The sequence below is a fragment of the Calonectris borealis genome, chromosome 13, assembly GCF_964195595.1.
Source record: "Calonectris borealis chromosome 13, bCalBor7.hap1.2, whole genome shotgun sequence".
Taxonomy (NCBI): domain Eukaryota; kingdom Metazoa; phylum Chordata; class Aves; order Procellariiformes; family Procellariidae; genus Calonectris; species Calonectris borealis.
In genome coordinates, this window is record NC_134324.1 from 16267222 (window position 1) to 16281457 (window position 14236).

The 14236-nt window shown below is 38.5% G+C and overlaps 1 protein-coding gene across 2 annotated transcripts in view; it reads right to left on the bottom strand.

Annotated features, from left to right (window-relative positions):
- Positions 1-14236, bottom strand: part of TBC1D8B (TBC1 domain family member 8B) — a 38552-nt gene that overhangs the window by 23433 nt on the left and 883 nt on the right. For both annotated transcript variants that reach the window (XM_075162304.1, XM_075162303.1), the window contains exons 2-3: positions 4342-4452; positions 387-505 (exon numbers count right to left, since the gene is read on the bottom strand). In XM_075162304.1, the coding sequence (XP_075018405.1) occupies positions 387-505; positions 4342-4452 (230 nt within the window). The remainder of the gene's footprint in view (positions 1-386; positions 506-4341; positions 4453-14236) is intronic.

Below are 14236 nucleotides of genomic sequence, written 5' to 3' on the forward strand. Positions count from 1 at the left end.
CTCACTTAATCACAAGAATTCCTGGGCTAAATATTTAGCATATATAAAGTGAACTGTTGCACTTTCTCAAAAATATACCATATACTTCCCAGGCATTATTAAAATTATTGTGAAATAATTTATCAACAGTTTTAGACCACTACCTAAAGGCATCTGGTGTATCATTTACCAAGAAGAGTTTATGTCAAACAACCTTACTTAAGTGTGGGGCAGATAAACAGGAACAATGAGTGTGTTGAAGTTAACAGCCACATACTACTCAATCAGAAGTATGTAGCATTACGATGCTGTCCTTTGATATTCTAAAGAGGACGTATTATTTGTGTATGTTTAGAGGGAAAAAAATACTTAGCCTTTCCCAATTATGTCACATGCCTGTTACTTACTCTTATCTTTCCCTGGACAAAGCTCGTAATATCTTCATTTGAATCAAATACTGATAAAGTCTTCATAACATTGTGTTCTAACCAGTCCCAGTGTTCTGTTATTTCTTCTCTGCTGGATCCTGATTGACAGAGAAAGTTAGTATTACTTAAAATTAGAACAGACTTTAATCATTTCACTGAAAATATTAATCAAGAGAATACTTAGCAAATTCCTGATTCACCGAATAATTTAGATACACAAGTCCAAATCACAAGTCTCAAATTTATTGTCCAACTCTTGTGTACACTAAAAATGTATTTGCTGTATATTAAAAATGTGCATTGCTGTGTTTTTATCTTTCAAGCCCTTTATGCGGCTATATTTCTAGCCTTTACATCCAGAAGCATCTCAGCTTTGTCAACATTGTGCGGCTCACTGCTTAAGCCTGACTTGGACTGAAGTTCCTTCAGCTCAGCAGTAGCTCCCCAACACAGATGGCAGAGCACCGCTAGGACTCTCCCAGTCTAATAGTCTAGAAGGCGGGAAATGTGAGATCGAATTCATATACTAAGAAGAAAATGAAATCTGGGCCTTTGATATCCTCAGCTGTGATCACTGGCCCACAAGAGTTTCCAGAGTAGAACTCCGAGACTTTGACCTGCTGTGCAAAATCCCTCTAACATGTGTAAGAATGTAAAGAATACATCACCGTAACCAGGAAGGTATCAAAGATTTCTCTTTGGATAATTGAAACAACCATTTATGCTGCTTACAATCAATCAATTGATACTTACTTGTGTTCAGTATAGGTCACGGTTTTATCTCATTCTCTATCAAGTCACATTTTAACTGTATTTCTAACCATGCTAAAGCTTAGGCACCATTCAGGAAACAATGTCATCCTACCTACAGTAAAGTTCTGCTTATGCTGCAATTCCAAACAACACATTGTTTTCATGCAGTTGCAGGCTTCTACAAGAGAAAAGAAGCACAGCTGCACCCCATATGGAAAACATATACCAGAACTAACTCCTGATGCAGGGAAAAAAGGCTCACTGATTCATACAAACTGAATGATCCTTGAAAACGTTCGGCACCACCAGAATTAGTATTTTTTTCTTCTGGACCCTCTAGGACTCAAACACACGGGAATAAGGATTGTTTTCTTTCCTTTCATTACATATGTGCAAGAGGAGGAGTAACTTAAAAAACCTGTTATGAGTAACGATAAGGAACGTAGAAACCATAGAGTCAAGATACAATTCAATGTTCCAAAAATATAAATACTGCATTTTCAAACACCTTAGAGAAAAGCCAACCTTGTTACTTTATTTACTTTACACTGTTTTTTAATCTAGGTTTCAGAAAGCTATCACCTACTATATGGTGAATGTCACTGCAACTTTACAGCAAAGAAAAACCTATCTCACCTGCACTTTCCAGAAATACATTTAGGTTACTGGTTTACTTTAAATACAAAGGAACACTCTTACCCACTAGCTACTTTTATAATTAGAGAAATGTGGTAGGCCAACTTCAAAATGCTTATGATAATTCATCTTACTCTTTTCACATACACAATTAAACATTATGTAAGTGGTAATAGGTAATAAGCAGAGATGACACTAGTGAACAACCGTAAAGGTCCAGCAAATTCAATACTGAAGCAGTTCTTTAAAGACAGGTGGCTCCCCATCAGATGGTGGGAGACAGGGAGAGGGAAAGAGAGGGAAAGAATTTACATAGGTTTGAATAAAGGGATTCTAGAATATAAATTAATTGGCAGCTTCATCCTCCATGGGAATGCTCACAAATAAAATCAGTCAGTGTGATCACATGCTATCAGTACCCCTAAGCAAGAACACACCTTTAACAATTTCTTTTTTCTCAATTTACTTTGTAAAGACTAATTAAACAACTTTCAATGGACTCCACAGAATTAGTTAAAGTTGCCTTGGGAATTAATAGAAATTGTTCTAAATATGGTTAAATAGTTAGACTGCACTACACAGGATGGATTTGCAACAACGCTTTAAAAAAATTGTATGAAGAGTAATTAACATAACAATTAAATTGCAAACTAATTATTTCTTTCAGACTACACATGTAGACCAATTATTTGAGTCACACTGTGAATCAGAGGCACAGATGTGACACAGTAAAGATGAAACTTTTTAATAAATATTTAAATGATTTAGGAGCACTGTTTTCAGATCCTAAATATGTAATAGCAGGAACAAAATGTAGCCTCTTCAATTTCTTCACTTCACGGAAGGAACAATCTGTTTTCTAACAGAAAGTACAATTACATGATGTAGCCTTCTGTTGTAAAGTATACTTACACAGCACAGAATTGATATAAATTCAGTCCTAAGGTGAAGACTATCCTTCGTATTTTCCCAAGGGCTGACCTGATGGCATTCGAATTCCCCAGAGCGTATTCCAACATACTCACCAAAGTACCTTTTTGATAGCCTGTCACCATCAGCTCTGAATTCTTCAGAAGTAGTCCTAAAATTTTATTTGCCAATTCACAGGTTGTTCAAATTCTATCAACTTTATAAGGCTGCCCTTTTAAAGTGACATGTAATGAATTACATTAAATTGTTATTCAAGAGTTCTTTCACTGACTACTGCCCTTCAGAGAAGTCCTTGCAGAACGTGAACGCGAGCAGATTAGCATTACAGCATGAAATGTTTAACTATTAACTAAACATCTAAAAGAACAAATCTGTATTTTGGAAGTAGCTAACTGTATAGCAAAGACAGTAAGAGGCACAATTTTTCATTTAAGGTGAAGCAATGAAGATTCATAATAAAGCAAAATCCAATGTAACAACAGCATAGCACTTACTAGTGGAATTACTCATGCATGTAAGTGTTTGCAGAATGGTAGATTTTCTGCAAAGCTCATCTTTTGCCACAGGCAACTAAAAGGAAAGCCTAGAGCCCAGAAAAGTCTAAATGGAGTCTTGTTTTTTTAAAGAACACTACTAATTAAAAAAAATTAAAGCATGGAAAAATGAACTAAAGTATATTGTTCTTTTTCACTGTAATTATAGATGTTTTCAGAGTTTTCAATAAACCTAAGAAATAGATTAATTCCACAACAGTAACTTTTTAGCATTAGACCACATGACAATATTAATTAATTTCAATATAAAGAGAAGACCATGCCTCAGAAGAAAAACCAATGATGCATGTAAAGAATAAAAGAGTCCTCTAAACTTTTGGAATGGAGGTCTCTTTGGACACCCAGTAGTTAAGCAGCCTGTATAAAGGAATTAAGACTTGATTTTCAGGTGAAGCTGCAAAACTTAAAATAAAAATAAAAATTAAAAAAAACCCAACAAAACCCATGCACGCTATCAAAAAGCATGCTCTAGTAAAAATCACATACTCCACTGTCAAGGTCAATTTTCTTTTCCATTTCCTACTGATTAATAAATGCAACATGAGAAAGAGAAAGAACTTCTTACACTACAAGAGCAACAGATATGAGGAAGAATTCAGCTCTGACCATGACTGGGAACCTGGCTCATTTTAACAAGCAAAGATAAAGTAGGAAACAAAATTAGGATAAGCAGCTCCGGTTATTCCTACCTACAGCACACTTAGTACTCCCGAGGGTCAACTTATCCCTATCATCCTGAATTGTGCCAAGTTACGCTTGCAGCTTACAGAAGAAAAGATTGTGCCTCTGTTATTCTAAGAGAGCACCAAGGCTTTAGCACCTGACGGACTACTGCAGAAAGCGGGCAATGGGAAGTTGTAATATGAAGAGTCCATAGATATATTCTGAAAAACTGGAACCACACGCTACTGTCAATCACAGGTTGCAAATAATTTAAAACCATTTAGAGGTCACGGGAATGAATAATGATGTGAGAGGATTAACCCAAAAATGGATCCCGTACTTTGTACCCTCATTTTTCACTTTATCAACTCAGTTAGCTTCTAAATCATAGTACATACCACATGCAATGGACCAGTAAACTTGAGAGTCTGGTGTCTGATGCAGGATGCGAAATGGGGCGACTTTCGATGTAGAATCCAACACCGCATCTAATGTTCCCACGAGAAGACCTGTTGCATTTAAGAAAATGTATACGGCACAGTTAAACTAAGGTTTTGAAATGTACACTCCTGATTCCTTTCTTAGTGAACAGGAATGCTACCCAAGTAAGGACTAATGAACTCTGAGAAAATAAGAAGCACAAATGAGTAAAGCAAAAAGCGTTCCCAGAGGAACCTCTTTGGGAGGTGATGATATTTTGATCCAGTAAAAGCCATTATAAACACAAAATGAGGGTGAAGAAGTTTTTTGAGATGACCCCCTTGGAATCGATAGCAATGTAGTATGGTAAACCAGAAGACAACCTGAAAAGTAATATGGTAGCTCCCAGCCTTCAATGAGCACAAGTAGTAACTGAACTACCTCTTAATTAGTCATTGTTAGTTGTTCTGTTTTCCAGTCACAGGAAACAGCTCTTCGGAGACTGTAATTCCATTATGTCTGATCTTTATGAAAATCCCACCATTTTTACATGAGAACACCATATCATACTTTCTGTACATACGAAAGTTTTGCTGCTCACACCACACTATAGCTAGAAAATGCCTGCCATTCTTCATAAAGTCTATGAGATGACTCCTACCTAAAGTATGGAACACTAATATTTCATCCTACCATCACAGGCATAAAGTGCTACATTCCCATATAGATTATACACCCAAGATACAACGGCCATGTCACCTCCCTGCCACTAAATATTGAATTAGCTCCTATTATACAGAGTTTGGCTCAAACCATACTAATTTCATTAATCAGACATACTTCATCTCTCCATAACTGGGAGCAAAAAGTTTCCTGAGAAAATGAGTATGCATTTTATCTCGGCTGCCAAAATCATTCTTTCTGCACAGTAATAAAAATATTAGCCCAGATATCTTAAAGGTTCCTTTCAAATCTAAGAATTCTGGAATTCTAAAAGAAGAAAAATCCTTGCAGAAAAAATACAAGCTTTTGGATCCTGATGCACAAATAAAACTTTTTATTCTTGTTACAACAGAAACAAAAGTACAAGCAACAATATGCTTCCTTCCTGTATTTTCTATGCTTGCCATCCTTCTAGCATGGCCACATAAATGGAAAGTTCAACTAAAGCAAAGCTACCAAAGTAATCACACAAAGCTTTTATTCTCCTACAGAAGAACTGCAAAATAAGAGATGAGATTAGCCAAAAAAATATGAGAGATGTAATTACTCAAAGAGATGCTGTAAAGTCTGTTCCACAAACCTGCTGAGATCATGGATGTAGGGCATTGCCACAAAAATGCTATTAGGGTAGAGAGCTTGTATGCAAAGTTAATACATCCCTTATAGCACCTCTAAGTACTCTTCCATGTTTAACGGAAAATGATCTTTTGATTCAGGTTTTTAATATTCCACAGAAGCATTAGATTTAGATCATTTCAAATACATCCCTCAAAAGTTATTGCAGAATTTTTAGGTTGACTTCTGGTACTTTTTGTTCCACTTTCTTTCCATTAACCCCCCTCTCATATTCTGAAAAATAACAACTGTGAGAGAATACAAGAAAGCAAAGTAAGGCAAAATTGAGGAGTCTAGAATCATCCTCAGAACATGGTTTTTCTAAGGATACACTTTCAGCATACAGCCTGTGTGACTACCTTACTGTGTGACTACCTTACTGTGGCTATTCAAGTTTCAGAATGCTTTTGCTTCTCTTAAAAAAAATGGAAGTGAATAATGAAAAACACAAAAAAACCCCAAAGACCAGTACATTACATCAATCAAAAATACTACCTTGCCTTGTCTGCAATTCATAGATTGTAAGTTACTGTTGGAAAGCAGAATTTTTTTGCAGTTTCTAACTGAAGTCAGACATTGAGTAGATAACATTTATGTCTGTTTAAAGAGTTGTGGCTTACTGAATGAGTCATAACACTGAGCTGATCTCAAAGTTGGCTTTGCTTCAGCAAGTGTTTTATTATTTCATTCACAATTCTCCTAATATCATTTTCTGTTATGATATAAAGTACAAGGACATTAGTCACCATTTATAAGGTTAACACAACTGCTCAGCTTGACAAAATGATTACAACAGTGCATTAGAAAGCAGCAGTCCTCAAAATGCCGTGAGTTTCCGTCTACTTGGAAGGTCATTACATTTTAGACACAAACTGCATCAGGTTAGTATCAGTCACTAGATATCACTAGTATCTCCCACTAGTCAGTACAGTTTTGTCCACAAATGTGATATAGACTACAGGTTTGCGCTTAAGCTGATAAATACTCAGTACATTACGAACTAATTCCACGGCTATGGCCATTGGCATAATTGCGAGGAATTAGCAGAGTTCTCACGTTCTTACTCTACTTCTGAAAGTGCTCTTTGAGCTGTGAATTTTTTGAATGCTGTATTATCAGTCAGGGTTTCCATAACTACAAGTTGTTGGGTGCTTCTCAACCAGCACTCCCTTTTATTGCTATTTCCCAATGGGAAATCAAGAACCATGTTCACCCAGGCAAGTAAGACCACTGCTGAGCGGTTTGCTGGCACTCTGCTAACTCCATTCACACAAGCCTACTGAAGAATGATTCACTTCCAGGGTTGCAGAGATTTAAAATTCACCTGTATAATGATAAGGATATTAATTGTAAAATAAAGGAGTAGGTAACAAAAGAATCAGTAACTGCTCAGCCCAGACACTAGCATTATCTCCATAAGGGAGGCAAGGGGAAAAAGCAGCTCAGGCCATACTTGCCAATCCCTCGCTAATGAAATGTGGTACATGTTGCTCTCAAACAACCAATCTTAGGGACAACCTACAGAAGGTCATCTACTCTCATCTCTGCTCAAAGCTACACCCCACTGTTTCTACTGGGGATTCCACCTAAACCATCTTCTTGCCTCACTTGGGGAATGACTTCAACTGTAGATACGGAAGGTGATGCACATTTACACAGAGAAAGGGCTCTGCTTTTAGAAAACATTTTCAGTTTCATAGCTACTTGAGTAAAACTACTGGGAAATACCCTAGATACTTAAATAAATAGGGTAAAATACCCTAGAAAATAAAATAAAGGGCAAGGAATCCAGAATAGCTTTGAAATAAGGATGTGTTCTTCCCAAAAGTCTCTAAAACACTTGGTAAGCAAAATATCAACATTAGCTGCAGAGACATGCACCAAAACACATCAATGCATGAATTTTTAGCAATGAATTTTGCTCTGTTGTACCAATTCACAGCAGTAAAGCCAGTATGTTACATGAAAATAACTGCCCAGCATTTTGCCATTTGGGGGCAACACCACTTTGTTGTTCTCTATTTATTTCACCAAGTACATCAAGAAAGTACTAATATTTGCTCTTTTTTTTTGGTCCTTTTCAACACACAATCTCAAAGATTTTTTTTTTCCCCTGGAATAGCCGTCAGTTACATCTTTTTTACTGCTGCCAATCTTCTTGATTTTAAATATGTGTATCATACCCAGCAATCTGACTACTTCCTATCCTTTGTGGCACTAGTGTAATGCAAACAGAATAATATAAGTTCCATTTTACCGATGAAGAATCGGAAGCAAAGAAAACATGCTGTTGCCTTTTTTTAAAAGAGTACTATTGTTCTGAAGCAAAGTTAGCACAAGCCTGTTCTCTCCTCTAATGCATAACAGTACCTTTGAGGTCAATAATTAATTATATTAAAACTGGATCAGACAGCCTCCTGATTTGCTACATTAGAAGTGTTAAGGAACATAAAATATTTATAAGACTGTAAGAGTTCCTTACAAACAGAAATGTTCTATTAGCACAACACTGGTCAGCCCCATTACACTAAGGATTTTGAAAAGCAGACACTTTGATGTACAATTGAGTTCTCGCTCTTAGTTTATTTACATCATCATAAAAAGGAACTGTTTGAAAAGACTGTAAAAGCTTTCCCTGAGTGGCAACAACTGCAGAAAGTGATATTCTGCAGCTACAGTCAGCTTCATTTTGGCAATAACTGCTCACTTCTACAATCTGAAGAATTCAAAGGCTGATCAGAGCAGAACCAAAGGGGAAAAAATACTGTAAAACAAGTAAGTTTGTGATACATAGCTGTGGTGGGTTGACCTTGGCTGGATGCCAGGTGCTCACCAAACCCCTCTATCACTCCCCCTCCTCAGCTGGACAGGGGGAGCAAAAATATCGTGAAAGGCTTGTGGGTCAAGATAAGGACAGGGAGATCACTCAGCAATTACTGTCATGGGCAAAACAGACTCAACTTGGGGAAACTAATATAATTTATTGCCAATCAAATCAGAGTAGGGTAATGAGAAATAAAAATAAATCTTAAAACACCTTCCCCCACCCCTCCCTTCTTCCTGGGCTTAACTTCACTGCCGATTTTCTTCACTGCCCCCCTCAGCGGCACAGGGGGATGGGGAATGGGGGTTGCAGTCAGTTGATCACACGTTGTCTCTCCTTCCTCCTCATGCTCTTCCCCTCCTCCAGCGTGGGGTCCCTGCCACGGGAGACACTCCTCCACGAACTTCTCCAATGTCCTTCCCACAGGCTGCAGTTCTTCACAAATTGCTCCAGTGTGGGTCCCTTCCACAGTGTGGCCTCCTTTCCACAGCCTCACAGATCCTGCCAGGAGCCTTCTCCAGGAGCCTGCCAGGAGCCAGGGAAGCGCGGGCTTCCCACAGGGTCACAGCCTCCTTTGGGTGGGGTCCTCCACGGGCTGCAGGTGGATATCTGCTCCAGCGTGGACCTCCAAGGGCTGCAGGGGCACAGCCTGCCTCACTATGGTCTTCACCACGGGCTGCAGGGGAATCTCTGCTCCAGTGCCTGGAGCACCTCCTCCCCCTCCTTCTTCACTGACCTCGGTGTCTGCAGAGTTGTTTCTCTCACATATTCTCACTCCTCTCTCCGCTGCTCTTCCGCCACCATTTTCTTTTTCCCCTTCTTAAATACGTTATCCCAGAGGTGCTACCACCGTCACTGATGGGCTTGGCCTTGGCCAGTGGCAGGTCTGTCTTGGAGCCGGCTGGCACGGGCTCTACCAGACATGGGGGAAGCTTTTGGCGTCTTCTCATAGAAGCCACCCCTGCAGCCCCCCAACTACCAAAACTTTGCCACGTAAACCCAATACAATAGCAAACATCCTTCATTTTGATCAGATATCTGTCATACTGCAAGAGCTAAAACCATTTACAGGCATTCTCCTAAGCTTTCAGCATATGATTCGACACGAAGAGACTCCATAGAATCCTACAGAGGATACCTCACAGCAAGAAAGCCTAGAACAACCTTAAGAGAGGTTCTAAATAGCTGACAATGTCCTGACAATTAAAACTTCTAGGTTTGAAAAAGTATAAATGTGAAGAATAAAAATAATGAACTTCAAATGAATTTTTTTAGTTGTTTTTGTACCATAAAGCCAACCTGTTAATAAATTGTGAATTAAAAAGAAAAATAAATCTTGAAGGCAATGTAATACCTAGATACAACTGCAAGGAATAAAATCAATAGGAATAGTATGTGAAATATACAGATGTGCTACAAAACTGAAATCCATTGCATAAGTAAGCAAATTCAAGTATCCCAACTACAATTTAAATGGACTGTATTTTTCAGCAAAACTTTAAAAAAAAAAAATCAGAAGATGCAGTTTGAAACCAAAACTACCAGAGTAACATAGCAGACACTACGTAACTTCCACAAAGGCTTCTCTGGCGCAGGATATCATCTCAGGGGAGAAAGACACATCCGGAGTGAACTGTTGCCAAATTACAATGCAGGAGACCCAAACTGTAAATCCCTACTACAGTAAATATTTATTTACAGAGATAGGATAAAGCTTCATTCCGTAACAGCAAATAATTTTACAGAGCATTTTGGTTCAGTTTTAAAAAAAAAGACTGAAGCCCCAGTTTTCACTAGATAAACTAAGATACAAATACATACCATATAAACCATGAAAAGCCATCACCTCTCTGTATTTGATTTAAAACACATGAATGTCAACTTGTGAATAAGACCCTTTTTTCTATTTCCTCAAATTAAGCACAGAATTCTTTTTTTACTTAATTTTATTTCCCAAGTGAACTTGATCTCGTGACTAAGAAACCTCAGCTTAATGAAATACTGATCATGGGCTGAGGTGCAAATGTTCTTAGTCAATTGAGATGTAGAACAGGTTAGTTTAAGCCTTCAGTGAAAAAAGATTTCATCTCCATTTACAGTTAACTCAAGTACATTATGGTCAGTGGTTATGACTCAGGTAAGACAATGGTAATTCATTAAATTAAGGTGTGTATCCAAGCCCTTGTGTGGAAATCCATCTTCCTTACCTGTGGCAATAAAGATATCTTTGAAAGAAGGGAAAATCAGAAGCACAACTCTGAAAAAAGGTAAGTATTAGTCTCCTTGGTAGGTACAGAGAAAAGTATTGCAAATATCACAGTTCCTCCTTATCTTTGCTTCTGTACAGCTAAAAAGCTGTATAGCACAAATTGAGAAGCGTGTGCTCGTCATTTTCCCACCTATCATCCCCAAATATAAATATGCTTCTTAAGAGAGTGGTGTTATTTGTCTCACAAATATAGGCACTGCAAAATAATCTTTGCTACAGCTGCTGAAAAAAAATGCAGCATAGATCATTTCAGATCTTTATTAATCTAGCAAGTTTTCCTTTTGATTCCTATCACAGTTGAGGACCTGCAGCAAGCAAGTCACACCAAAAGCTCAGCGTGCTAAAACACCAGCAGGTATAAATTATTTCTGCCATTTATTCTACTACTGTATATTTAGTGATGTCACAGCACAGACCTTCAAGTTTTGAAAAGCAAGCATCTTTTTTGCTGCACACCAAGTCTAGCTACCGTCCAAGTTTTCTCTCCTGTCCAGCAGTTCCTACCAAAATAAATTTCTTTAAGTTTGTACAAAGATCATTAAGTACTTTTTTAATTGGTCCACCATGAAATTCTGTTACAGACAAGGTCCTTGCCATTGACATCCACTGCTTGATAATACTTTAACATTATTCCTTTTGACAGATACCAGATAAGGAAAATTTCCCCCAAGAACACATCAAAGCCTAGCTCTGTCTCCCCTTCCTCCAAACTCCTATGCCCGTGAGCTAGCTAGAAATGACGCAGACAACAAGCTACATCTTTTAAAAAGCAGGAACACCAGCAGGGGCTTTTTACAGATTCAGGATGACAATAACTGCCGCAGGAAATCCAGGACTTGAAGCATCAGGGGTCTTCCCTACCTTTCTTAAGCACGGCACATACAACAAGCAGGGAAGACTAGTTCCAACCATGCACTTCATTGATAAGTTTTTCTCTTCTCACAGTTGCATTTTACTTAAATTTCTCAAGCAGAAAGACGCAAATTGAAACAATGGAAGCAGAAAACAAGTAGTTTGTTATCTGACATTTCAGTGAAAGATTGGTATTTTATGACACCAAATACTCATTTGTAGAACTACTCCAGGAATACCCATCTCCTAATTAAGGTCCTGTCTCAACTATAACCAAAGCAACATGCTTGTGACCAACATGCTTAATCTCATTAGATTAAGCACCTGGTTAGGGCACATGCATTCACAACACAGGTTTTGTGTCATCATAACTGCGCTTCAGCACGTGGGCCATTTTGCCTAACTATGTTCTTATCAACACACTCTAGAAAACCTGAGTGATCTCTCCCGTAGTGGGTCTCCAGAAGACAGAACAACCAGAGGACATGGTCACACGGTTGCACTGCCAGACGTACAGTAACATACTTTGGGACAGTCTATTGCATGCTGAATTGCCAGTAAGTAGAACCAGTCAAACAGGTTACAGTATCTGTATCCTTAGGTGAGGTCTAAGAAAGAAAAGAGAGTGAAATATAAAGCTAAGCAGGTGCATACCTGCAGGAAGAGAGCCAAGGCTAAGCAAAACCAGCACAAGATGTTTCTGTCTATTTTTATCCACACTAGCCAACTCAGAACTATGCTGCGTGTGGACACGAGCCGTAAGAGCTAACTGTATCATCTACAGATTACAAATCGGTCCTTCTGTAACAGTCAGTCCAGAAGGGTCATACAAACAAATTCAACTGCAGCCTTCTTTCTAAACCTAGGACAGCACCAGAATTCCCAGCCTTCCTTCAGGTAAGTGTCTCTGCTGTCATCTATCTTTTTTCTCCTTGGTCTGTACCTTCTCCAGCTATTGGCTGCTTCCTCAAAACTCACATCTCCCCGCCTTATAGTCTGTCTTACCAAGTGTACTCCTGTATTCTTGGGAATCCTTTGCTACTGCCTCTTCAGTTAGTCCACATTACTGCTATTCAAACCCTGCAGCACCATTCATCTTTCTTCCCATTCTTGTCTGGAGGCATTGCCCCCCCCTTTCCTCAAGACTTAGGTCTTGCACTGCTGCTTGCCTCTTTCACTTGTAACTCCCCAGTCCCTCAATGCTGCCAGTCACCTCTAGCCTTGTCTCACCAGCTGAAAAATGCTGTTCAGGAGAACAAGATTTTACCTGGCACATTTGCGATGACCTCATAAGATAATAGCTGTTCATTGTTTTTTTCTAAAGTAACCGCTAATTTTCTTGAGTGACACATAGCAATATAAAATTAAAATCAAGCACAGGAAATTATGCTAATTTATACCTAGGAGGTTTGAATATTTTCAAACCTGCAAACACAAATGTAATTGCATTTTTTCCAATTTTCTTGTTAATCTTTCTTAATCACAATTTTAATTCAATAATGTCTCACTTTTTGTTTCTGCCCAGTGAAAAACATAACTTGCACAGATGAAATCTGTATGAATCTAACATTATGAGAAAAGCAACAGAAATAAAATGTGCAATGCCACATAAAAAAAAGCATACCACAAGAACTATTCCATTCAAGTGTTTTTCCACGCTGTCAAATACCATCAAGGACAGAAGACTAGCGATGGAAGCCTCACCTTCAACAAAAAACGAAGGGCACTAGGAGGTCCCAGCTGTAAGCCTATCAGGATGTTTTTAAATGAACACCTAATTCTAGTTCTTATCGTTTCACTTGAGTCACAGTTCTTAAATGAATTTTATCACACAGAAAGACAACCTTCATACCAACTCAGCTTCCTTGGCTTCCAAAGGAACCAGGGCAGAGAATGGCCCATCTAGCCTGATGACCACAAGACTTCCAAGATTGCAAAATAGCACCCTTGGTTCTAAGCTGAAGTCTAACATTATCTATCTATCTATAATATTATGATATGCCTAGAAAAGAATCTGGGATTTTGTGATGCTTTCTTTTTACACTTTCCTTGCACCCTGCAAGTGGTTCAGATGCTAATGAAGAATGTCCCACCTCCAGCTGGGAGGGCTATTTCTATATCTGAAATTCATCAGCAAAAAGTGTGGATTTTGTGTTTTTGTCCAGTAGAATGAATAAATGTTTCAACAAGATAATTATGCCTCATGTTTAATATAGCTTACTTTATGATGACACAATTAGAGAGAGCCTAGAAAACCCAGAGAGATGCAACTCATGCAAATCACCCAAGAACCATATCCCACCCAGGAACAACTTTACTCTGCTTCCCTGTAGCTTTTCTCCTTGATAGGGTCAATGACGGACGCCACCAGACTACGAAGGAGTCAGTTCTAGTCTGAATAGCTACCACCACAACAGAGGTCTCAGTGGTAGCTGGGGTCCCTGCAGTGCGTAATGATACAAACAGACCAGAATTAAAATAGAAACTCCATACCTTGACGTTCTCATGAAATAAAGTTTATTATACGGTGGTCAATGCCCTGTCACTTTCCTGACCCATCTCTCCTGACAAGCTCCATCAAATCGTATGT